The sequence below is a fragment of the Triturus cristatus genome, chromosome 3_1, assembly GCF_964204655.1.
Source record: "Triturus cristatus chromosome 3_1, aTriCri1.1, whole genome shotgun sequence".
In the NCBI taxonomy this organism is placed as follows: Eukaryota; Metazoa; Chordata; class Amphibia; order Caudata; family Salamandridae; genus Triturus; species Triturus cristatus.
The window spans coordinates 918,066,034-918,092,617 of record NC_140583.1 but is presented as its reverse complement, the minus strand read 5'-3'; the positions used below and the strand labels follow the sequence as shown (position 1 = coordinate 918,092,617).

The window sequence follows — 26,584 nt, the reverse complement described above, 5'->3', positions numbered from 1 at the left end:
GCTCTTGCCGAAATGATTGGGGTGAGCATTGCCCCCTGTCCTAAGATTGCCCTGCTGGGCCAATCCAACCCCGATATCAAGGCGCACCGGAAATTCTTCGCGATGGGCCTACTGTTGGCAAAACGCCATGTCGCATGCAGGTGGGGGCGAGGGCGAGCGCCTAAATTCAAGACGTGGCTGGATACTATGACAACTTGGCAGGAACAACTGCACAACTATTCGGACCTTCTGCCTCACAAATCGCGGCCCAAGGACCTGTGGGGTCCCCTCACTGCGTATCTCCTGAAAATGCGGCTCCCTGACGAGCCCACTGCAGGTACGAGCGGGGCTGTTGCAGGGGAAAGCCGGTTCACCTCGCCGGCTCCAGCGCCCAAGTCACTGCCAGCTGACACTGCTTTGGCCCCCCCCTCCCGCGCTCCCTTAGTTCCCCATACAAGCGACGCCAGCGCTCTCGCTGCCCTCGGCTGGGCTACGCACGTCCCGTGGAATCACCTAACACCCATGGGATATGCGGGTGGTGGGTGCCGCGAGCTGATTGTCCCCCCCTCCCCCCCCCCCTCCCTCTCCCCCACTACGACTTGGCATGCGCGAGGCTGCCGGCGGCAGCGTCATGTCCTGATTCTTTACTAGGGCCTTGCTATGCCCGCTCAGATCATTGGACTGTGCCCCGTGGCGCGTGACGTCGACACCTTGGGTGGGTCCCACATGCCATAGAGTGATGTGCAGCCCGCACAACCAGGCACCACATTGCCACGGCTGCCTCATGCTAGGTACGCTGGATCCTCGCTGGAAGGGCGCTGTTTATGTAGCACTTGTTTTTGTTCCGTTATTGAAGTTGAATGAAACCTCAGGCTCCTCATGCTGGATCACTTCATGCAGCTCTGATTATTCCCTACTACATGCCTACACAGTACTAGTTCCTATGCTTCGCGGCCGGCCCGTTTGGGTTGTAGGCGACATGCTGTGTAAACTAATGATTGCTTTTCAACATATGTTCATTGATGCCCCAACGCATGTGGTTGCAGCCGGCCTGATCATTCAGGTTGTAGGCATACAGCTGTGTACTATTTTTTTATGCTCAATAAAGGTTTTTTCAAAAAAAAAAAAAAAAAAAAAAAAGCTGAGGCCATGATAGGCGGAGACAAAACTCTCCATAGGCCGGCCGGGACGGTGCTTCCAGTCGGCCTTGGGGGTGATCCCTAACCTCCACCACTAAACCGGTTGGCCACTTGCTAGTTCTTCACTGTCCCCTGAGCACGGGAGACGTTCACAGTCAACCTGCCCTGCACCACCTTAAAACTATTGCTTTTTCTGTCCCAGAGCTTAAAAGCCGGCTCCTGCTGCAGCCCACTTTTCCTCGCCCTGAGCTCTAAAATCACCCCCTGCGTCAGACCCCCTTTTCCTTGCCCTGAGCCCTAAAACCACCCTCTGCCGCAGCCCCCTTTTCCTGACCCTGAGCCCTAAAAGTACCCCTGCCACAGCCCCCTTTTCCTGGCCAAGCCCTAAAACCGCCCCCAGCCTCCTTTTCCTGGCCCCTGAGTATACAACATGGTCATTCCATACATTCTTTACACCGAACATGACTTTAACGTGCTTGGCCGATTTCATAGTAAGGGCATGTGTGGTAAAGCCATATTCGTGGCAAATGAATCATTATAACAGATATGCGTGGTAAAGGCATGTTCGATGTAAAGGATATGTGGTAATGGCATGCATGGTTACAATCATGTTGTAATGGCTGTTTCCCAATTCTGCCTGAGCAGATTGGGTCTGATCCACTGCAACTTTCTCAGGCAGTTTCGAAAACTGATATAGATGTTAATGCTGTAGCAGTTGTTTGGATTCTAAGAAAGCATTTGATTCAGTTGAATGAGATTTTATGCTGGCAAGGCTGGAGTGGGCGATTAATTTCTGAAGCTGACTCGCCTCTTATGAACTGGTCCGCATTGATGTAAATGGTGCTATAACTACTCCCATATCATATACAGAGAGGAACTCGTGGGGAGTATTCACTTTTCCCACAGCTTTATACCATAGCAGCGTAACCGGTGGTAGGCGTACTCCGCATCATACAAGTAGAGATCTGAAATTTCTGGGGTACAAACTAATTTTACCTACAAAAAATATAAATTAGAGGAAGATGAGCATCATACAAAAAGGAGTCAATGGAGGACCTGCAACAGTGGAGTGGAAAGAGCAAATACGGAAATCACAGTTGCAGATACTGTGTCTCAGCTATCATTGGGAAGGGAGGATATGAAGGATATGCAACACAACACAACAACATGAAATGAAAGTGTTTTCACAGAGCTGAAGGGGACAGTGAGAACTGCTTTACAGACGTAGGTAACGGGAGGTTCTAGCAACAGAAGGAGAAAATCATTCAGTATAATCTACAGCATTCATATGAGGTAACCAAAGACAAGAAGGTCAACGAAGTATTTAAGAGATTTACAACTGCCCTGCACCACAAAATATGTAGACCGTTAGGAAACAATTCAATAGTGTTCGACTTTAAACCATGGCAACTGCATTCAAATGTCAATAGATTCAACATGCGAAAGGAACAAATCTTACTTGCGGAGTTTGCCTTCAACCATCCATTTATCTCTCCTCAGGTTTGATAAATGATCAATACTCTTATCAATCTCACTGTATGAGAGGAAAGAAGAACTATGCATTATTTTTAGCGCAATAGGCCAAGACCAGTGATGCTTTCTAAAGGTGGCAGTTGCAAGAAATTTTGCTGACATGCTTCAATATTTAATTTATCTAGAAGCGGAATGAGGAACTAGATGTAAAAAAAAAAATGCACCTGGAAAAGAGCAGACAACTCAATTGACTATACCATTGACACTTCAGAATATTTTACGCAGTTTACAACAAATACATAGTGGAAGATGCAGCTGAATGTCAATTCTTTTCATTTTTACTGTAATAATATTTAATACCAGTTACTCTTTACTGCTGTGATTTGTAAATGCCACCCACCTGCCATAAAGCATCTGAGTAAACATATTCTTAATGTAATCTACATTATCAGTCTCTCTGGCGCAGCACTACAATACTAGAGTTTATCATAAGTATAACAAGTTGGGGATCAGAGTTCTTTGGAAATAAAATGTAATTTGATTTTGTGTCCAGTATTAGCCAACTTTGAAGAACCCACAAGACATACCAGTTTATGAGCATCGTTCACTCCTTCGATTCAACCTCATTTCTTTTAATGTGTCTGAAGCACAAGTTACTTACTTGTGTAATGATATATCTGTAAGAGACATTAGTTAGTGATAGATTCCTTACCTTCGAATATCCCCAGACGTCAGACTTGATCCTGAAAACTTTTCGTCAGCAGCACCCCTGCGCGTCGATAGGCATCGTCGGTAGGCTCAGTGTACATCGCTGGCGTTGTACTCGCCGAGATGACGTCGCTAGAGCTACTTAGCGGTACAAAAGGGGGTGGTGATGGACGGAGCATCAGAACCAATCAAACACTCACACCCAGTCAACAGATCTGGGTTTGATCCACCACCGTTCTTTAGCCCACTCTGCCACCCCAGTTCAGACAAGGCCATATGCAAATCAGTCTGACCCTGTGCCTCATGGGAACAGTCCAGCCTGAACTGCCAAGCCATGCCTTCCCTGGACCGGAAACAAGCTTCCTAGGACCGGTTTCTGGCATTTCAGCTATCTTCAGCCAGGCTTGATTGTTTCCAGTGGCAAAGTGAGCAAGGGACTCAACGTCTGAGCATACCCTGCCAACTTATGGCAAACAAAGCGGTATCACCACCCCCTTTTATACCGCTGGAGCTACTTAGACGCGCCCACGCGCTCTGACGTCAGTTCTGTACACGACTTTCCGCGCCAGGAATGCAGAGCCATGCAAGATACTGACCACTGGTGCATTGAAACTAGGGCCCTGAAAGGGATGACCTTAACCCTAGATATCAGTTTGCAGAACGGGGAGGATGGGTGGGACGGTAAGGAATCTATCACTTACTAAAGTCTCTTACAGATATATCATTACACAAGTAACTAACTTGAGCATCTGAAAGAGACACATTAGTGATAGATTCCTTACCTTAGAATAGATACACCAGCAATATCAACCCCGGTGGTGGGTTTACGAACAAAGATCATACCAGGAAGTCACGGAGAACAGAACGGCCAAAGAAGCCGTCTCTCCGGACTTAGACTGTCAAGGCAATAATGCTTAGTAAAAGTGTGCAACAAGGCCCAAGTGGCTGCCTGACAGATGTCTTGCAGGGGCACACCACGTCCCAATGCAGTAGTAGCTGCTGTCGCCCTGGTAGAATGGGCACGCAACCCCAACGGAGGTTCCTTTTTAGCCAGAGAATAACAGGCTATTATACACAAGAGGACGCAGCAGGAGATAGTCCTCTTGTGTACAGCCCGGCCTTTCTTGGCATCCACGTAGCCAACAAAGAGCTGGTTCTCCACCCGGATCTGTTGTGTGCGATGTAAGTAAAATGAAAGCGCATGTTTTGGGTCCAGACGGTGGAGCCTCTCTTCCTCTCTGGAAGGGTGCGGAGGCGGAAAGAAAGTGGGAAAGGTGATAGTTTGCCCAATGTGAAAAGGAGTGACAACTTTTGGCAAGAAGGAAGGATGAGTGTGAAGCACAACTTTGTCCGGATGAACAGACAGAAAAGGAGGCTTACAGGAAAGAGCCTGGAGCTCACTCACGCGCCTAGCGGAGGTGATTGCAACCAAGGAAGCAGTCTTCAAAGTCAGTAAACAAAGAGGACAGTTGTGAAGCGGCTCAAATGGAGCGCACATAAAATAAGTAAGAACAAGATTCAAGTCCCACTGCGGCATCACAAACAGAATAGGAGGGAAAAGGTGAGTAATACCTTTGAGAAAGCTATTAACAACAGGGGACTTAAAAAGAGAGGGCTGATCAGGGAGCCTGAGAAAGGCAGAGATTGCAGAAAGGTATCCCTTGATAGTGCCCAGGGTAGAGCCCTGCCGGGCCAGAGAAAGCAGGAACAAAAGGACCTCTGAAAGAGGGACAGAAAGGGGGTCCACAGCCTTTGCTGTGCACCATGCCACAAATGTGTTCCACCTGCAGGCGTATACCGATTTATTGGAGGGACACCTGGCTGCCAAAACGACATCACAGACTTCAGGAGGCAAGTCAAATGGAATCAACTGTCGCCGCTCAATCTCCACGCATGTAGGTGGAGGCTGGACAGGTTCGGGTGGAGGACCATCCCCTGCTACTGCGACAGAAGATCCTCCCGAAGAGTCAGTCGGATCGTGGGATCCATGCTCATACTGAGTAGCTCGGGATACCAAACTCTTCGAGCCCAGTCCGGGGACACAAGAATGACTTGAGCCTGGTCACGCCTGATCTTCCTCAGCACTCTGGGTAGAAGTGGTATAGGCGGAAAGGCATACAATAGACCACAACTCCACTCGTGACGAAAAACGTCGCCGAGCGAGTGCCGCTTCGGAAATTCCAATGCGCAGAACCGCTGACATTGCGCATTCTCTTTGGTGGCGAATAGATCTAACCAAGATCTAACCCACTGTTGAAAGAGACCTTGTACCACCTCCGAGTGAAGACGCCATTCGTGATCCATCATGCACCGGCAGCTGAGTTTGTCCGCCCTAGCGTTCAAGGAACCTGCGAGGTGTTGAACCGTCAAGGACATGCCCTGACGTTTCAGCCATGTCCAGAGGCGCAGAGCCTCCTGACATAGGGTCCACGACCCCACCCCGCCTTGTTTGTTGCAATACCACATGGCGGTGGTGTTGTCTTTTAACACCTGCACTACTTTCCCTTTGACAGAGGGAAGAAATGCCTTTAGAGCAAGAAAGATCACCCGAAGCTCCAGAAGGTTGATATGGAGCAGGGACTCCACCGGAGACCAGAGGCCTCTGATCTCCGCCTCTCCCATGTGGCCGCCCCATCCCAGGAGGGACGCATCCGTCACCACTGTGTGTTCCGGTTGGGTAAAGGGAGGGGGATCTGCCGCTGACCCTATGCTGATTCGTGAGCCACCACTGCAATTGTTGTGCAGTGCCCTTCGAGATCCGGACGTATTCGGACAGGTCCCCCTGATGCTGCACCCACTGCAGAGCCCACATATGCCATCTGGCATGGGTGGTAAGCAGGATGCCATGAGGTCCAGCAGCCTCAAGGTCGTCCTGACCGAAAACCGGGATAAGGGCTGAAAGATCGGAATCATAGCCCGAATGTCCCGGACTCGCTGTTCGGGAGGATAGACCCGAAACTGAGCCGTGTCCAGAACCGCTCCGATGAAGAGGAGCTTCTGAGAGGGGATCATATGCGACTTCGGCACGTTGATGGAGAACCCCAGCAAATGCAGGAGGTCGGCCGTAGTCTGGAGGTGGGAGACGACGGTTTGGGGCGAGCCCGCCTTCAACAACCAGTCGTCAAGATAGGGGAAGATTGAAACCCCTGATCTGCGCAGATAAGCTGCGACCACCGCCATCACTTTCGTGAACACCCGAGGTGCGCAGGTAAGGCCGAAAGGGAGCACGGTGAACTGAAAGTGCTCATGGCCTACTGTGAACCGCAGGTAATGCCGGTGGGCCGGCAGGACGGGGATATGAAAATAAGCGTCCTGCAAGTCCAACGCTACCATCCAGTCTTGCGGGTCTAGGGCAGACCAGACCTGAGCAGCTTAAATTTCTCCTTCCGGAGGAAGCGATTGATGTTTCGAAGGTCTAAGATAGGACGCAGGCCCCAGTCCTTCTTTGGAACCAGGAAGTAGCAGGAGTAAGAACCGCGACCTACTTCTGGCATCAGAACGCGCTCTATGGCCCCCTTGGCCAAGAGGGCCGTAACTTCCTGCTGGAGAAGTGTCAAGTGATCCCCCAACATGCGGTGGTACTGTGATGGCATGGCTGGAGGGGTAGTCTCGAAGGGGAGGGAGTAGCCTCTTCGGACAATCCGCAGAACCCACCTGACCGATGTGATGGTGCGCCATTGGTGGAAGTGATGGCGAATCCTTCCACTCACTGGCGTCTGGTGGGCCTGAAACACCGGACTAGGAAGGTTTGAAGGCAGTGGCTGCAGGGGGGGGGTTGTGGACTGACCTGCACGCTGGCCCCGGACCCGCCTCTGCGGGTCCCATGTCTGCGGCTGAGCTGAGACTGTTGCTGTGCAGGCCTGTGGCTCAAACGAACGTGCCTTGGCGCCCCTTCCTTGGCCACGAAAAGCAGAAGCGGAAGGAGTGTGTGTAACTGAAAGGTCTAAGGACTTGGCCGCAGCCCGTGAGTCCTTAAAAAGTTCCTACGCACAATCTGCTTTATCGCCGAACAGGCAAAAGCCATCAAAGGGCATGTCCATCAATGTGTTCTGGACATCCCCAGAAAAGCCAGTTGTGACAGCGTAGTGCCACTGTCGTTGAAATTGCTCTGCCCAGCGAGTCGGCAGTGTCAAGACCAGTGAACTTGGCTGTGTCTCTCCCCTCAGCAATACCTTGGGAAAGTATTGCCCGAGCCTGCACCGGACACTGTGGCAGCACTTGCGCAACTGTATACCACACAGAATGAGAGTAAGGGCCCAAGAGACATGCGGTGTTCACAGACAGCAGGCCCGAACTGGCGGAAGAAAAAATCTTCTTCCCAAACTGCTCCAGTTTCAAGTCTGGCAAGATGCTCCATCGGCTGTGTCAGGGCACCTTTCACTCTCAGGCCCTTCCAGGTCTTCGGGACGGGGCGGGAAGGCCGATTGTTGACCCCGCGGTTATAGCAGAGAGCTTCGCAGCATATTGCGCGGATCTGTATGCCCCTCGGGAGTGTTTGACAGCCTGCACTGTAGATAAATTCCTAGCTGACCTACCGCCCAAAGCAGTGTCGGACGAGGTGCGCGACCAATTGGAGATGCCCCTGACTGAAGAGGAGCTGAGCACGGCCATGGGTGAACTCAAATCTGAGAAGGCTCCTGGACCCAACAGGTTCCTGAGCGAGTTCTTTAAGCGATACAATATGCAGTTGGCCCCTCACTATTGAGAGGTGGTTTAGGAGGCCCGGGAGCTGGGTTTGCTTCCCCCAGATTGGTGACATGCAGAGGTGGTGGTGTTCCTCAAGCCCGGTCGGCCCCCGGAACAACAAGCCTCATATCACCCCATCTCCCTCCTGAATGTGGAGGCCAAAATACTGGCCAAAGTGCTGGCCAATCGCCTTTTGCCTCATATTTCAACCCTCATACATCCCGACCAGGCGGGCCTTCATGCCCCAGAGGGCGACTAGGCACAATATACGACGGGCAAATATTGCAGTGGCGGCAGCTCGACAGACGGGGGAACTAGCGGTACTACTCTTAGCTGACATGGACAGGGCATTTGATTCCCTTAGTTGGGTATATCTCTTTGCACTACTGCGCAGACTTAACCTTGGCCCGCGCTATCTTTCCTATCTCATGCTCCTCTATACAGATCTTAAGGCTGTGGTATGGGTGGCTGGTGCGATTTCCTCCACATTCTCGATCCAAAGGGGCACCCTGCAGGGATGCCCTCTATCTCCATACCTATTCGCCCTGACCATGGAGCCTTTGGCGGCATGGGTATCGACGCACAGATTCGGGGACTCGAGTGGGCCCCGGGTCTATCCGACAGGATTGCGCTTTACGCGAACGTTGTTAGGTTTTTTCTTACAGACCTGGACAGGACGGGCCGCGACTCTTGCGGATCATGCAGATCTTTGGCGAGACCTCGGGACTCTATATGAACCCCTGCAAATCTACACTGTGGGTTCTGGGAGACCGATCGAGAGTGGGTGATTGGGCAAAAACGATCCAGCTGGCAGCTGGGGGTCTGAAATATCTGGGGGTATTACTTACAGACGTGCCAGCTATTGCATGGGAGCGGAACCTGGCCCCGGTGTGGGAGCGAGTTTGTACAGACCTCAAATCTTGGGCACGTATGCCCTTGACATTGTATGGCAGATCAGCAATTTTTAAGATGGTAGCGCTTCTGTGGCTGCTCTACCAACTGCAGAATCACCCATACCTGATCCCAGCTAGATGGTTTCGACTGGTGAACTCTGTGCTTGGACAGTTTGTGGGAGGGGGGCAGCGTCTGTGTGGCTCTGCGAACATGCTTCTTATCCACCTACTGTGGAGGACTTGAGTCCTCAGATATCCTCTCATACTACCAGGCTTCACACCTACTTGTCCTCAATGACTGGTGGTATGGGGATAGGGGAGACCCAGCTTATGCCTTGGAACGGCGACTCATGGGGTCCAACACGCTCCATCTTGTACTCGGCGCAGCTACGAAGCGGAATGCCGTCAGCCACACGGGTGGTATTTGCAATATGGAAACAGGCGCTGCGTCGCATGGGTTAGTGGAATACCCTAACTAGGGAGACCCCCCTTTGGAATAATGGGCGCCTGTCTGAGCTGGCGGCTTTACAGGGGTTTCGGGGATGGGATGATATAGGTAACTCGACTCTGGGGGATGTGGTTAAAGGCACGACACTCAAATCTTTCCGGGACCTACAGAGGGAATTCTGTATGCCTCAATCACAATTTTATAGATACCTCCAGCTTAGACATGCGCTGTCTCCCAGCTTGGAGGGGTTGGCATCTCTTCCTGAGTTCAGTCCGTTGGAGGCGAAGGACTTTATGGGGGACCTTGAGACCCCAAAAATTTCCAAGATCTACCAATCCCTGGTCACACACTGTTCTACCCCACTCCAGGAGCTGCACGGGGACTGGGAGAAAGATGTGGGCACATTGGAGGAGGAAGACTGGAGGGAGGCCCTGACAGCTCCACGAGGGGCGGCAATAGCGATGCGCCTTCGCCTCATCCAATTTAAGTACTTACACAGGGTCTATTTTACCCGGGCTCGACTCTTTAGGGCGGGATTGGTTGCCTCCCCAGAGTGTCTTCGATGCGGTCAGGAGGAAGGTACATTCATACACAAAGTCTGGCAGTGCCTCTCCCTGGACTGATTTTGGAGGGGGGTGTTTTCCTGTCTCTCAGAGGTTTTGGGATGGGCGCTCCCGCGGACACCGCGGCTGGCTCTGCTTCATGTTATGGAAGGATTAGGAGGTAACGTTTATAAAAGACACCTCATGCAACTAGGCTTCACACTGGCAAAGCGCGATATCGCTAGGGCATGGAAAGCACCGCGGGCCCCATCGGTGCCCGCTTGGAAGAATGGGTTAGACTTTTGCATGGGGCTGGAACAACCTGTATTTGTAGCTAGAGGATGTCCGCGTAAACATTATAGAATATGGAAAAAATGGACGGATTACCGGGGGTTGTGGCTGGAACCACCAGTGACAGTAGCAGCACATTAATGGGGATGACCTCTGATGTACATGGAGATGCGGTGATGCAAGGTTGGGGGGGGAGGGTCGGGGGCGCGTTCTATGCTCTGATTCAATTGTTGGGCATAATGGCAGTGGCTAGGGCTACGCGGATTTGGTGTGACTTGAGGTGGGTGAGTGAGGGAGGGGTGAGTTGGGGGGGTTTGGACGTATGGGTTTGCATATTTTCATAATCTATTTGGTTGCCATCTATGAAAGTCAGTTGCTCCTGTGTAACTGTATGGTCTGATGTGAAAATTGTCTTTGATATGCAGAGCCCTGCGATGTTTATGCAATTGACCAATAAAATATGTTGGTTTTTTTTTAAAACAAAAAAACTGCTCCAGTTTCTTGGATTCCCTGTCGGAGGTTCGGAAGGGAATGTGCTTGGTGACGCAGAGGCTTGGACAACCAAGCTCTCGGGGGTGCGGTGTTGGGAGAGGAAAACGGGGTGGGGTGAGCGATGGCGTCGGGCCATGTTCTTGTCCACAGGAGCCCCTGTGTTGGGCCTGGACCAGATGCCCAAAATAACGTCCGAGAGTGCATCGTTAAAGGGCAGCAGCGGCTCTGTAGAAGCAGAAGCTGGCCGAAGCACCTCTGTCAGGAGGTAGTCCTGACGGCCACAGTAGGGAGCTAGAGGTGGAGAGCCTCGGCCGCCCTACGCAACACCATAGAATACGATCCACCCTCCTCCGTAGCCACGGGAGAAGGAGACAATGCGTCAGGTTCCAGAGCATACTTCTGGTCACCCGCATCCACCGGATCCTCATCCCAGTCCAGGTCTAACTCGCATTGAGCTACAAGAGGGTCCTCAGACACCTCCCAGTCCTCCCTGTCCTCCATAGCCTGCTGAACGGGTGAAACATATGGACGTCGGTGTTTATAGGGATAGATGTTCCCAATCGGCATCAGTAGACACCCTTCCGGCACCTGCTCCACACAAGGGATGGGGCCGGGGACGGCGTCTGCGGCCGGCGTTGGCGCCGTCTACGTCGATGCCAGTGGAGGTCGGACAGGGCCAACTGGCATGGAGAGGGATCCAGTCCTGGATCCACAGGGGTCCCTCGGCGTCGACGCCGGAATCGTCGACGTCGAAGAACGAGGACCCTCAGCCAGGCCCCGAAGGTGCACCAGCGAGGCCGGACGGTCCGAAGACACATGCCATGAGTGACAGGAACTCCTGCAGCTGGGCTGGAGTCGCTGATGGACCCGGAAAGGGCGGTTAGGCCATCGGCAACTGCGTAGGCTCTGCCGGAGCCGCAGGGGCGGCGCCACCTGCACCCTTAGCCGCGGAGTGCGACCGGCTAGGGGGAAGGATAAGAGCGACAATGCTTCTTCGACTTCTTGTGCTTCGCCTTACCTGACTCCGAGTGCGAAGACTTAGAATGATGGTGATGGCTCCGCGGCCGGTCCATCGACCTCCCTTAGGACCGGGACCACGAATGGCGCGGAACTGACTCCCGGGCCGCCAGCCACTTTCGGGACTGCTCCTGCAAAGTTTTCGGAGCCATGGCCCGGTAGTGGGGGCACGACTTGGAGTCGTGGTCGTACCCCAGGCAACAGAGACACTCACGGGGCTGGTCTGTCACCGACATCATGCGAGGACAGGCAGTGCAGGAATTAAAACCGGGCATCCCTATGCACCTGTAGAATGAAAATGTCTTGAAAACAGAGACAAAAAGTCCCAAAAACTCAGTCAAAAAGTGACTGGGGGTACCGCTCTCTCCGGAGCTGCGCTTGCTGGCACGGAAAAAGAAAGAACTGACTTAAGCGCGCGAGGGCGCGTCTAAGTAGCTCCAGCAACGTCATCTTGGCGACTACGACGCCAGCGACGTACGCAGAGCCGTATGACGACGCCTACCGACGCGCAGGGGTACTGCTGACGAAAAACTTTCCGGATCCAGTCTGACGCCTGGGGATATTCTAAGGTAAGGAATCTATCACTAATGTGCCTCTTTCAGATTCTTCGATTCTGGAAATTAAGTCTGGTTCGCCTGTTGACCCTTGCCCTTTATTCCTGCATTCTAAGACGGTTGAGGAGGTTAATCCTATACTAAATAGGTTTTTGAATTCTTCTATATTAACTGTCACTGTACCTTCCAGTGGGAAGCCGTCTAAACTGGTTTCACTTCTGAAGAACAAGTTACTTACCTTCGGTAATGCTTTTTCTGGTGGATACAGTATCTGCCTGTGGATTTCTCACCTTGTGAATATCCCTTGCGCCAGCAACATTCGGAAACGTTTGTAGCAGTCCACGCCGATGGGGTCGAAGATGACGTCACAGAGACACGGCTCCACTGGCGACTCCGCTGACGTCACCGGCTCCATAAGAAGACCTCGTCGGCGTGATGACGTCAGTTCCGCCCCTTTTTTCCGTGCCTTCGAGGCACACGGACGGACTGACAGCAATATATAGACAGTATACACAGTACACAATATGCATATCAACACACTCAGTGTGGAAAATAAACAACAAAGCACAAGAAATAACATAATGCCTTTGACAGTGATAAACACATTTGAAAACCCATCAACAGAATTACAGGCATAGAAATACCGGTATAGAAGGATGGACAACGGGGAGGCGGTTGGGTCAGTGAGGAATCCACAGGCAGATACTGTATCCACCTGAAAAAGCGTTACCGAAGGTAAGTAACTTGTTCTTCTGATGGATACATCTGCCAGTGGATTCCTCACCTTGTGAATAGATTCCACAGCAGTCCCCACTCCCGGAGGAGGGTGTCCATCCCCCTATACCAGAAAATCCTGAAGGACGGAACGAGCAAAATGTCCGTCCCTCCTCACCTCGGTGTCCAAGCAATAATGTTTTGCGAAGGTGTGGAGGGAGGCCCAAGTTGCCGCCCTACAAATGTCCTCCACAGGAACACCCTTAGATAAGGCTGATGTAGAAGACTTTGCCCTGGTAGAACCCTCCGGAGGCTCCTTACCAGCTAGAGAGTAGCAGATCTTGATGCATAGTACAATCCATCTGGAAAGGGTGCGCTTGTGCACCGCACGACCCTTTCTGCAGCCAGCAAAGCCCACAAAGAGCTGGTCGTCAATCCTGTAGTCTTTTGTCCTGTCCAGATAAAAGCTCACCGCCCTCTTAGGGTCCAAGCAGTGAAGCCTCTCCTCCTCCTTGGAAGGGTGTGGGGTAGGATAAAAGGAAGGAAGGGTAATGGACTGCCCCAGATGGAAGGGAGTTACCACCTTAGGCAAAAACGCAGTCCTGGTCCTGAGTACCATTCGTTCAGCATGAATGGTCAAGAATGGGGGTTTTGAACTTAGAGCTTGAAGCTCACTTACCCTCCTTGCCGAGGTGATTGCAACGAGGAATACCGTCTTAAAAGACAAGAGCCTCAGGGGACACTTGTGTAAGGGCTCGAAGGGAGAACCCATGAGATAGGTTAAGACAAGGTTCAAGTCCCATTGAGGCACAATAAAAGGAGTAGGAGGAAATTTGTTTGTAAGGCCCTTTATAAAACGAAGAACAATAGGAGACTTAAACAGCGACGGCTGATCCGGCAAACAAAGGAAAGCCGATAAAGCTGACAAATATCCTTTCACAGTAGCCACAGCAAAGCCTTGCTGAGCAAGAGAAAGGGCAAACTGTAGAATATTAGACAGACGAGCCTTCAAGGGATCAATGGACCTCTCCCCACACCAGAGAACAAATTTAGACCACCTATATGAATAAATAGATTTGGTGGAGTGTCGCCTGGCTGATAAAATAACATCCACCACATCCGGCGGGAGAGAGAAAAAACTCAGGTTGCCCCGTTCAATCTCCAGGCATGAAGGTGTAAGCTCTGGAGGTGGGGGTGTAGAACCTGCCCCTCCGACTGCGAGAGGAGGTCTGCCCTCAGGGGGAGACGGAGCGGAGGGCACGAGGAGAGGTGGAGAAGATCTGTATACCACACCCTTCTTGGCCAATCCAGGGCGATCAATATGACTTGGGCCCGGTCTTGGCGAATCTTCCTCAGAACCCGAGGAATCAAGGGTATGGGAGGAAAATCATAAAGGAGTCGAGAGCCCCAACTCAACTGAAACGCGTCCCCCAACGCTCCCTGCATCGGATACTGGAGACTGCAGAACAACAGACAGGGCGCATTCTCGCGAGTGGCAAACAGGTCCACCCGAGGAGTTCCCCACGTCCGAAAGACGTGACGAACCACCTCCGGATGGAGCCTTCACTTGTGGTCGGCGGAGAACTGCCGACTGAGACTGTCCGCACGCACGTTCAGAACTCCGGCCAGATGATTTGCCATCAGACAAATCTGATGGTCCTGAGCCCAGGACCATAGACGTAGGGCCTCTCTGCAAAGACAAAGAGACCCCACTCCTCCCTGTTTGTTTATATACCACATCGCGGTAGTGTTGTCCGTCAGGACTTGAACAGACTGACCGCGAAGGGAAGGAAGGAAGGCCTTGAGCGCCAAACGTATCGCCCGCAATTCCAGAAGGTTGATGTGAAGCAACCTTTCCCCTGGAGACCAAAGACCCTTGATCTCCAGATCCCGTAGATGAGCACCCCACCCTAAGGTGGATGCATCCGTTATCACCGTGGCCACCGATGGAGGAAGATGAAAGGGCTTTCCTTGGGACAGATTGCCCTCCACGCTCCACCATGATAGATCCGCTGCAGCTTCTCCGGAGATCCTCACAGACTCCCTGAGATCTCCCTTGTGCTGATACCACTGCTTGCGGAGGCACCACTGGAGCGCCCTCATGTGCCAGCGTGCATGGTTGACCAACAGAATGCAGGAGGCGAACAGACCGAGCAGGCGAAGGGCCTTCAGAACTGGAACGACCGCTCCGTTGTAAAATAAAGGAATCTTTTCCTGTATGTCGAGAATCCTTTGAGGAGGAGGGAATGCTCGACAAACAGTAGAGTCCAGTACCGCCCCTATGAACAGGTTGCGCTGAGAGGGCACCAGGTGAGATTTGGGCACGTTGATCGAAAAACCCAATTTGTACAACAGCCGAGTTGTATCCTGCAGATGACGCAGCACCTTCTCCGGCGACTCCGCCTTGATCAGCCAGTCGTCTAAATAAGGGAAAACCGAGACCCCCGACCTTCTGAGATGAGCTGCCACCACTGCCATCACCTTTGTGAAGACTCGAGGTGCCGAAGTAAGACCAAACGGGAGGACCGCAAACTGATAATGTTGCGACCCTACCGTAAACCGGAGGTACTTCCTGTGCGACTTCAGGATGGGGATGTGGAAATACGCATCCTGCAAGTCGAGCGACACCATCCAATCCTCCTGATTCAGCGCCTGCAAAACCTGCGCAAGAGTGAGCATCTTGAACTTCTCCCGTTTCAGGTAAAAGTTCAGGATTCTGAGGTCCAATATTGGACGCAATCTGCCGTCCTTTTTCGGAATCAGAAAATACCGGGAGTAGCATCCCTGACCCCTCTCCAGCTCTGGAACCACCTCTATCGCACCTTTTTGAAACAGCTTCAGAACTTCCTCCTGCAGGAGAGGACGGTGGTCCTCCGAGCAAGCTCCCTGGCAAGGAGGGTAATTTGGAGGGAATTCCCAAAAGGGAAGGGCGTACCCATTTTCTACAAGATCTAGAACCCAGAGATCCGTAGTTACAGACTCCCAATCTTGCAGAAAATGGGTAAGCCGGCCCCCCACAGGACCAGCATGATCCGGAATGTCGGATCTAGGGCTGCTTTGCGGTGGTGGGAGGGGCTGAGGAAGAGGAAGAGGAGGAGGAGAGTTGACAGCCACGTGAGCGACCCCTGATCCTTCCCCTGTATCCCCTGGACGAAGAACCTTGCTGTTGCTGCTGCTGCTGGGTTGGTCTATAAGTGCGAAAAGTCGCCCTTCCAAAACCTCTATACCTTTTGAAAGTTCCTCTCGGCTGGGATTGAAGGCCCAACCACCTAGCCGTAGCCTTACTTTCTTTAAAGCGTTCGAGAGCAGCATCTGCCTTCTTCCCGAACAAACCTGACCCATCAAAAGGTAAGCCCAATAAAGTCGACTGCACATCAGAAGAGAATTCAGAAGACTTCAGCCACGCACCCCTCCTGGTGGCAACCGAAGAACCCATGACTCTGGCAACTGAGTGAGCTGTGTCCAGACCACTTTGGATAACTTGGCGAGCAGCCGCCTGGGCATCAGATAATACTTCATTGAGGCCTGCCCTATCCTCTTCAGACAGCTTCGGTGCCAACTTCTTTGCCGAGTCCATAAGCGCATGTATATAGCGCCCCAACAAACACGTTGCATTTGATGACTTTAGAGCCATACTGGCCGATGAAAAGACCTTTTTGGCCGATTGGTCCACCTTCTTGGCCTCCCTGTCTCCTGAGGAAATGCCCCTTTTGATCGCCCCGAACAAGCCGCCTGAACCACCAAGCTCTCAGGCTAAGGGTGCGAAGTTAAAAATTCAGGATCCCCTGGAGCCACTCTATATCTCCTTGCGACTGCCCTGGAGACTGCAGGAGCTGAAAAAGGTTTACGCCATACCTCTAGCACAGGTTCCATAATGGCTTCGTTAAAAGGCAACAAAGGCTCCGAGACAGCAGCAGGTGAATGCAACACCTCAGTAAGAAAATTAGATTTAAATTCCGTTGTCGGTAATTTGAGATCCAACAATTCTGCAGCTTTTCTAATCACCGCATGATATGGTGCGGCTTCTTTAGAGGGCTCATCCGATGGTGGAGTGATCTCCCACTCTGGAGACAATTCCAGTCCACTTGCCTCCTTTAATTCATCAAACACATCGTCAGAGTCAGCCAACTCTCCCTCTTCAGCCTCTTCCAACAGAAAGCGTCTTTCATCCACCACTCTCTGTGCTTCCCTTCTTGAACGAATCCGAACCTGCGGCGTCGGCGGCACCGTGATCGAATCCGACGGCGCCGGCAGCGGCGTCGAACGCGGATCAACCGGAGCAGCTGGCGTCGAACGAAGTCGAGTCGGCGCCGGTGAAGAGGGAAGCGGCGTCGATGTCCTCGGCGTCGCTGGATAGAAGGGCATAAACGGAGCCTGAGGATAGACCTGCGGCACTCCCAAATTGAAATCCATTGGACCCATCGGACCCATAGGTGCACCAGGGGTATACATGGCCCTTGAAAATACCCCGTACATTGCATTCAGATAATGCGTAGGGTCTTGACCTGGACCAGGAAAAGCAGGATACTGGTCAGGTAACACCGGACTCGGGCCTGCCGACGCCGACGGTGGAACAAGCGGCGTCACAGTCTCACCCGGAACCTGACGATCATCATCATCCGGGACCGGAGTCGGAGACGGAGCCGGAGGACTTGCTGGAGCCGGAGATGGAACCGGCGTCGGGGATGACACCGGCACCGGAGATTCAGCCGGAGCCGGCGAAGCCACTGGAGAAGGAGCCGGAGGTGAAGCCGGGACCGGAGAAGGAGACACCGACTCTCTCCGACGTCGAACAGGCGACTTCGGAGCCGAACCTTTATCGGAATGATGACGCGAGGAATGCCTCCTCTTCTTCTTATGCTTCTTACTCTTTGAAGCATGCCCCGAAGTCGACTTGGACGTCGACCTCGACCTCGATCTGGATCCAGACCTCCTTCTTCCCCTTTTCTCCTTCTTCTTCATTCTGGCGATGAAGAGCTTCGCCTCTCTTTCTTTAAGCGCCTTCGAACTCATCTTTCGACAACTCGAGCAGCCTTCCACATCGTGGTCTGAAGACAAACACCAAACACAATCTTTGTGCGGGTCGGTGATAGACATGTGCTTGCCACATTAACGACAAGGCTTGAACCCAGACTTTCTCGTCGACATTTTTCAAAGAGGAACAGAGAAAATCAGAAAAAACACAAAGTAACAAGTGAAGCTACTAGCAACGATTCCCGAAATCCGTTGGCGTCGTCGGCGCGGAAAAAAGGGAACCGACGTCATCACGCCGACGAGGTCTTCTTATGGAGCCGGTGACGTCAGCGGAGTCGCAAACGGAGCCGTGTCTCTGTGACGTCATCTTCGACCCCATCGGCGTGGACTGCTACAAAAGTTTCCGAATGTTGCTGGCGCAAGGGATATTCAGAAGGTGAGGAATCCACTGGCAGATGTATCCATCAGAAAGAACCTTCTGCGTAACTAAATGTTTTGTGGAATTTCAGACCCATTTCCCTCCTTCCCGAGATCTCCAAAATCCTTGAGAAGCTAATAAATAGGCAGTTGTTGGATTATCTGGACACTAACAAAAATGCTTCATCCCAGTCAATCTAGCTTTCGTTCTCAAAACAGCACTGAGACAGCATAAATTGAAGTATCTGAATGCATTAAACTAACCCTTGACCTGGGCAGGAAAGTGGAATTGAACTTACTTGATCCCTCTGCTGCATATCGCATCAACGCCTCAAACTTCTTGCAGGTGGTGGTCAAGCTCTTGATTGGATTGAATTATTCTTGGTCAATTTGTCTGGCTGGCTCCATTTTCATCGGGGTCAAAGCCCCTCTCAATTGGGCGTGCCACAGGGCTCTTCCTTTAGTCCAAATTGTTTTTGTGTTAATTTGGCCCGGTTAGCTGTTTTGGTGAAATCATTTGGCTAAAATGTGGTGTCTTATGCTGATGACACCCAGCTTCTCCCCTCTTTTTGAGAGGGGATGTTATGAGGATCATTGTCCTCTCAAGTCCTGCCTTTCAGAGTTAAAGGCTTTGTACCGGTCACCTGATGTGTATATGGACAAGACTGACATTCTTCTGTTTGGATCCTTTCATTACGATTGGTGGCCAAATTGCTGGTCTGCTAGGGCCCCACCTCAACCGTTGTACAAAATCTCGGGGTAAGGTTTGATAACCTCCTATCCTTTCAACCGTAGGTGTCCGTGGTGGTCGGAACATGCTATGGACTGCTTTGAGTTTTCAAAGAAATTCGTTTTTCTTCTTCCTTTGATTTCTACGAAAACAGTGGTCCACGTCGTTATTACATCTATGCAGGACTAAGCTGATGTTTAATGTTTGGGTCTTCCTGATTACATGATTACTGAACTTGAGGCTGATAAGAATGTGGCCACCCGGCTCATTCTCAGGCTTACTCGTCAACTTCCATGGCTACTCATCTGCGCTCATTGCACTGGCTACCTGTAAAGAGGATAATTCTTTACAACAAGACTCAGCCACTACTCTCCAAATAGAGCTTTACACTCCTCTCAGTAATTATTGGCTGTAGTAGTCCCTAGTATTAGGAGGGTCAGAAGGAAGGGGCTGTCACTCCTCCTACCTGCCTGTGAAGGCCTTGAATCAGCTTCTGCTTGAACTTCGCTCTGTAACCTCTGAGTCTAGTTTCAGTACAAAAAAACTTTTAAAATGGTTATTCGCACTAGTTCAATATCCTTCTGCTGTCAGTTACTAGCTGTGGGACACTATTTGAAGCATCTGTGTGCTTTACAAAATCTTGTCATTCATTCATTCAATACAAGTTTCACAATGAGTTTTACTGCCATATACACACACACATAGCTTTGTGATTATTTAATATTACCATTGACATATACCCCACTTCTGCATAAATGTCTAGAGTTGTAAAATGTAATGCAGTATATAGCCAATCTTTTATCACTGGCAGTGCACATGTTAGTGGATTCATCCATTTGGCTCTGTTCAGTTACAACTGCATCTCAGAAGTGCCCACCAGGTCACTAATGCACATAAAATACAAATGGCTTACCTGACAACGCTTCTGCTACAAGCTAACTCATTAACAAGGAAGGCAAGTACTGAAGCTTTCTCGGATGGAGTGTGTGCCTGAAAAGCTTTGGTCTTTAAGCTTTCTGTAAGATCAGTTTGTCCACATTGTGCTTCCATAAATATCTGTAAAATTTCAGATACGTTGTCTCGGTTGATACCAATGTTGATTAAATGTTCCCCAAGAGCTGTTTTTGCCTACAAAATAATAATTAAGGTTAACATGTCTGATATTTTATTTCTCTATTAAATAGAAATTAAGCAGCATACCAAATTGTCATGGTTATATTCCAAATTGCTTTTTTATTTTTGCTTCAAAGCTTTCATTACATATACACAATATCATGTGCATTACAAATAGTCCTGCCTATTTAAAGTAAACCACATATCATAAAAGATCAAACTCAAAAAGCACTGTGTTAAACTCTTCACAGTTTACTGTAGTGACTTTCAGATATTCCTTCATGCAATAAACTGTTGTTGCTGAGGAGTCAAAAAGGCGAAATCCATTTACAAGACTGCAGTTGTTCATACAGTTAGCCATAATTATCTGTTGACTGACACTTTGTTTCCCCCTCATTTTACTACAGTACAGGAGCGGTCAATTATTATATTCTCACTCTTTAAAATGATCATTTCTCTCCTCTATCACATTCTCCAGTCTGCATCATGTGCACAATCATTGTGTTTTGAAGCACCTAAACCACCCTTCTCTGGTTTGTTTCTTCTTTCCCATTCAATCTTTCCCACCTCTCTATCTGCAATCAACAAGGGGGTAGGTATACTAGTCTATCCATGTATATACTCTCTATACGACCTAGCCATTACCTCTCTATGCAATCTAGCAATTAGCGGGGACGGGTTTAAAGCAACACTTTTTCTAATCCATATAGATGCTAAAGTGCTGCTTATCTTTATCTCAAAATATTTTACCAGTGATTGTCACTTTCATTATCTTATTGAAATATGGTAATAAGTCATCTATGATAGCCTGCTTCTTCAGTGTTCTTCGCATTGCAACGGCATACATGACACTAACTCACTATTCTATGGAGTTTTTTACCTACAATTTTGGTATTCTTTATTTGTATACGGTTAATTAAAACCATTACAACACATTTCAAAACACATACAAGGGGTATACAATCTCAAATCCTATATAAATACGCTCTACTATAAAATGTCACAATAAGAAAAATTGGTATTCCATTGTAACAAAATGCAGATGCAAGAATCTAAATTGACAGCTGTAAAGTGCTGGTGCGAAGATTAACAGCCGCAAGATGTACATTTAAGAATGCCATCCGACAGTATAGCATAACACTAATGTCACTGTCATCTATTAAAGAGCATACAAGGTTACAAGAGTTTGAGAATGAAAAATGATCAAGTCAATTTGAAACTCTGCGTGAATTGCCTGTCTGTATCTTTTCAGTGCAAGCTTAAATGCGTCCGTTAACTCCTTCGATCCGGGGTTCTTTTGGGCTCTCCTCATTGCCAAGTTAACTGCTTTCTTTAGGCACCGAATCGTTGTCAAGACAATGGCTAGCTTGATAGGGCAGTGCCGCCGAGCTGGACATGGAAATTTAGGAGCCTGGACATAAGTCTTGTCCATGCGATAATCTGTGACACTTTACTTCTGCTTCTGCTGCCAGTTTAGTGCATTCAGAGTTGATGGCATCACTAATGGCTCCACTCCATTTAAGGCGCTTGAGGTTCTCAGTATGTATTCCTTTGCACGTGGTCTGGCAAAAGCGTGATAAGACACGTCAGAGTTTATTGTGATGGTTTGAGAGCGATGATCATGCTCTGTGCGTGGATCAATAGTGTAGCTTTCTACTGAGGATAAAATGTCTATATTACATATGGTGTAGTCCAGGTAAGAACAGGTTTTACTATTGGTTCTTGATCAGTTTGGTGGTATGTCTTGTGGGAACCTACCGTTCAATACTTTGAAGCCCACGATGTTGAGTTGCAGGAACAGGAACTCTTAGTGGGCAACGTGGGCAGCCCCTCAGCCTGGTTTGTTCAACGCTATTCATGAGGGTCCCAGGAAGGTCTCATCGGGATACTCTTGGCAGTCTTGAAAAAGGTTAGTGTTTAAGTCCCCGGTTATCATACAATCTGCTTGGGGGTAATACCTGGTCAATCAACAAGAGGGGACACTGTAATTTCCTGTTGCTGATTTCGATTCCTTACAGCTAGGTCTCTTAAAATATTATCGGGCCAGTGTTCCCTTGCAGTTTCACTGAGGTATATACAGACAGACCACCACAGGCTGGCTTCCAATGCTCAATAAATCCCATAATCGGCCAGCTCTGCTCATATTTCCTGCAAAGCTATGATATCATAACCATTTACAAAGGCTGTTAAGCTCATATTTCCTGCAAAGCTATGATATCATAACCATTTACAAAGGCTGTTAAGTTAAGGGACTGTAATTTCTGTGGGATGCCATTTATATATCAGGATCAAAAGGTTACCGGGAATGGCTTAGGGCCACATGTATCATTATTTCAAATAGCGATTACCTAACTGTGATTCTCTGCGAATCGCAATTAGGTTATCGCTATTCGAATGTACGAAACTCCATGAGTTTCAGTTAGTGTTTCCCAAGGGGCCGCCAATCGACCTACCTCATTAATATTAATGTGGCAGGTCGCAATTAGGAATCGCTAACATCACAGGAATAGTGGGCTGCTGGGGTCGGCAGACCACCATGTCTGTGATTGCTTTTAAATAAAGCAATATATATATATTTTTTTTAACATGCAGCCAGTTTTCCTTAAATAAAAACGGGTGACTGCTCTTAAAAAACATTTTTAATAATATTTACAAAGGGGAAGGGGTGCAGTGGGGACATCTTCCCGTTTGCAAATGGGTTACCACTAGACCTGGGCGGTAAATTCCGTTCCGCTCGCGGAATTTGCGGAATTCGCGTAATTTCGCATTCCGCGGAGAACGCGAAATTGCTCAAAAGTCTGCTTTCCGCGATTTCGCGAAATTTTTGCTTGTTCGCGTTCTCAAAATGCGTGTTCGCGAGATATTTCTCCCCGAGCACGCAAACAGCAATTGTGAACAGGAAAAAAGCATCGCGAACAAGCAATTCCGCGTGTTCGCGGAATTTCTGCGTGTTCGCGGAGATTTTTTACCGTTTCGCGGAGATTTGCGTAACGCAATTACGCAAATTCCGCCCACCCCTAGTTACCACCTACTTCAAGTAGGTGGTAAAATGTGAATGTTTTGCGACTGCATCTGTCGCAAAACATTCCGGGAAGGGACGCCCTAAACACGCCCCTGGTATGTATTCGCATTTCCAAATTGCAATTCGGTAACATGTTGGAATTCATACATACCAAAAAGCAGTGCAAGTTCATAGCTGCCCTGAGGCCAGCGCATTCATTACAATAGGGCGCATTTTCTCATTTTGTGCCAAGCACACCTCTAACGGTGCTCATGCTGCAAACAGGGAACATTTTCCCTTTTAGCAACACAGGCCTTGGTATCTGAGAGGCAGTTCACAACAATAGCCTTGGACTTGTGAAAAAGCTCCCTCAGCATCCAATACCAACTCATTGGTTTTGGCAAATCATGTGCAAGAATCAAAGACATAACCAAACTTTCCCAATACACTTTCCTTTCCTGCGTTCCCACAGGGCAAAGGGGGTACTGAATACTCAAGATCTATGCAGTGCATGGCTCCTGTAGGGCAAAGTGATGAAAATCACTCTACCTTCTGCCTGGAGTATTTGCTGGTGTACTCGGAAAGGCGTTACCCTACCCTTCATATGAAGCTCCTTTGCTAATTCTTTCCTGTCCCTGAGCATTATGACTGGAAATTTCTGGAAACGTGATATTCTCCTCTTTATCGGTTGTTGAAGTCATAGAGCTTCCCTATTTCACAAGCGGGCCACAAGGGTGAGAGGGCATATTACTTTCTGTCCTCCAGCATCACCGATCCGGGCCAGGCCTTGTACCCTGAAAAAGTGCTACACATGTTTAATTTATAACTCCATGCGACACTGTGTGTACTTGCCCGGTGCCAGGTACTTTAATTTTTGTTGGGGAAGGCAACACAAGGAGATGATGGACGGAGTGCTGAAACTTTTCAAACACTCGCCCACCAGTCACAGATCTGGGTTGAATCCATCATAATTTTTTAGCTCACTTTGCCATCCCAGTTCAGACACAGCTATATGCAAATCAGTCTTGACCCTGTGCCTCATGGGAACAGTCCAGACCGAACTGCCAAGCAATGTCTTCCCTGGACAGGAAACAAGCATCCTGGGACCGGTTTCGGGCTAACTGCCCTCATCAGCCAGGCTAGCTTGAATCCAGTGGCAAAGTGAGCAAGGGACCCACGTCTGGGCATATCCTGCCAACTTAGGGCGAACAAAGCAAACACAAGGAGATGATGGACGGAGTGCTCAAACTTTTTAAACACTCACCCCCAGTCACAGATCTGGCTTGAATCCATCATCATTCTTTCGCTCACTTTGCCACTTTAATTTTTGTTGTCAGGCTCTTTAATGCTAGGACCCAAGCGAGAACCCACATGTGCAGCCTGAGTCATTGCCAAACCGGATGAAAATACAAATGCCCTGTAGTCCGGAGGTCTCAAAGCATTCTCTCCATTTATCTAGGCCTTTAGGTTGAATATCCTCTAACTTTGGGGGATCTGGTACCAGCAGCTACAGCAGTAGAGCGATTCATTTTGAGTAAGAACAAACGTAAGTTTGACAAAGCCAAGAAAATAGTTAAAATGCCTCGAACCTCTTAATTCCTTCAAAAACTCATATTAAGAATCCCAACATGGAAGGATACTGGTGCGACAAGGCAGGGAAGCTCCTCTAACCCAAGGTCACCTTGAGGTTGAGGCTTTTTGGTAGGACCTCTTGAAGTAAGACAGTCTCCCACACAAATATAATTTTGCAAATAAAAATTATGGCGCAAAAAGAAAACAAGTTACTTACCTGTAACTGTAGTTCTCCAGTATTGGACCTTTCATAGATTCACATGCCTGAATCATTCCCCGTCGTCGAGATGGGAGTCTCCGGTGCATAAAAAAGCATTGCTTAGTATCATAGCAAACTGAAAAAAGGCCTAGGCCCATTTTCCTTTGCAACCCATAACCTTTGTTATGTAAAAAAGGACTAAACTTGTCCCTGAACCAATCAGAGCCTCTCACCCTCTAGAACACTCCTGAGAGAACCTTCTGCCCTCAGATTTTCGTGCACTTGTGCAATAACACTCTTTGTGCTAAATCCGAGGTGAGCTTCTCAGGGGAGGAGGGTGGGTTGCATGTGAATCTAGGAAAGGTCCAATACTGGAGAACTACAGTTACAGGTAAGTAACTTGTTTTCTTACTCCAGTATTGGAGCCTTTCATAGATTCACATGCCTGAATCAGAATAGCGAGCAGTAAATAAATGCACATTTTTTTGTTACCTAGAAAGTGAATCCAGGAAACATATATAGTGTGATAAAAATGGTATCTGTAAACCAAATTCCACATATCAAAATTACTTTGCAAATGGTAATACAATAAACAACAATAAAATGCGCCAAAGTAAATAATAAAGGAAGGAGGGATGGTAGAGAAGGCTCACCGTTACTGGATAAGGTTCCTCAGCACCGCTTCTCCCACTGCCCCACCTCTCCCTGTGGCTGCATCCAAGCAGTAATGCCTGGTGAAGGTGTGTGTACTCGTCCAGGTCGCCGCCCTGCAGTTATCCTGGATCGGTACTCCAGCGAATAGAGCAGTAGAGGTGGAGACTGCTCTTGTAGAATGTGCACGGACTCGTGCATTCAAAGGTCGGCCAGCTGCCTGATGACAATACCCTATGGCACTTGATATCCATCTGGCAATTCCCCTCTTTGACAAAGGGAAACCCTTCCTGGGTGCGCTGTAGGCAACAAAAAGCTGTGAAGACTTGCGGAAAGGCTTAGTTTTCTGCAAATAGAACTTCAAACAACGCTGGACATTCAGCAAATGGAGAGCTCTCTCCGCCGCTGTTGATGGTTGTGAAAAAAATCTTTTGAGAATTAGAGGTTCGTTCAAATGAAAGTCAGTTGTAAACTTAGGGATGAATCTTGGATTAGTCCTGAGTATTATCCTATCCTCTTTGAACTGCAAGAAAGGCTCTTGGACCGTGAGAGCCTGAATCTCCCCCACTCTCCTGGCTGAAGTGAGCGCAATGAGAAGCGCAACTTTCCAGGAAAGAAATTTCAGCTCCGCCCTGTGAATTGGCTCAAAGGGCTGTATCATCAATTGGGAAAGAACGACGTTCAATTGCCAGAGAGGTGGTGGAAGTTTTATTGGAGGGAAAACTCGGAACAGACCTTTCATAAATTGTTTGATGACTCTAGCAGACCACAGAGATGGACCAGAGGCCGTTCTTCTAAAGTGTGAAATTGCAGCTAGGTGTACTTTTATAGATTGTATGAGCCAAACCTGATTTAGCCAAAAGCAAGAGGTATGGAATAATCTCGTGAGCCTCTGAAAGCAGCGGATGAATGTTAGACCTTTTGCACCATAAACAGAACCTTTTCCACTTCATCCGATATGTCTTGTTTGTACTATCCGCTCTGGCTCTAG

The 26,584-nt window shown here is 49.3% G+C and overlaps 1 protein-coding gene across 22 annotated transcripts in view; it reads right to left on the bottom strand.

Moving 5' to 3' along the window:
• The window catches only part of BAZ2B (bromodomain adjacent to zinc finger domain 2B), a 1,481,286-nt gene that overhangs the window by 554,793 nt on the left and 899,909 nt on the right, over nt 1–26,584 (bottom strand). For all 22 annotated transcript variants that reach the window (XM_085645472.1, XM_085645482.1, XM_085645489.1 and 19 more), the window contains 2 exons: nt 19,971–20,185; nt 2,578–2,652 (listed from right to left, as the gene is read on the bottom strand). In XM_085645472.1, coding sequence (XP_085501598.1) covers nt 2,578–2,652; nt 19,971–20,185 — 290 coding nt within the window. The remainder of the gene's footprint in view (nt 1–2,577; nt 2,653–19,970; nt 20,186–26,584) is intronic.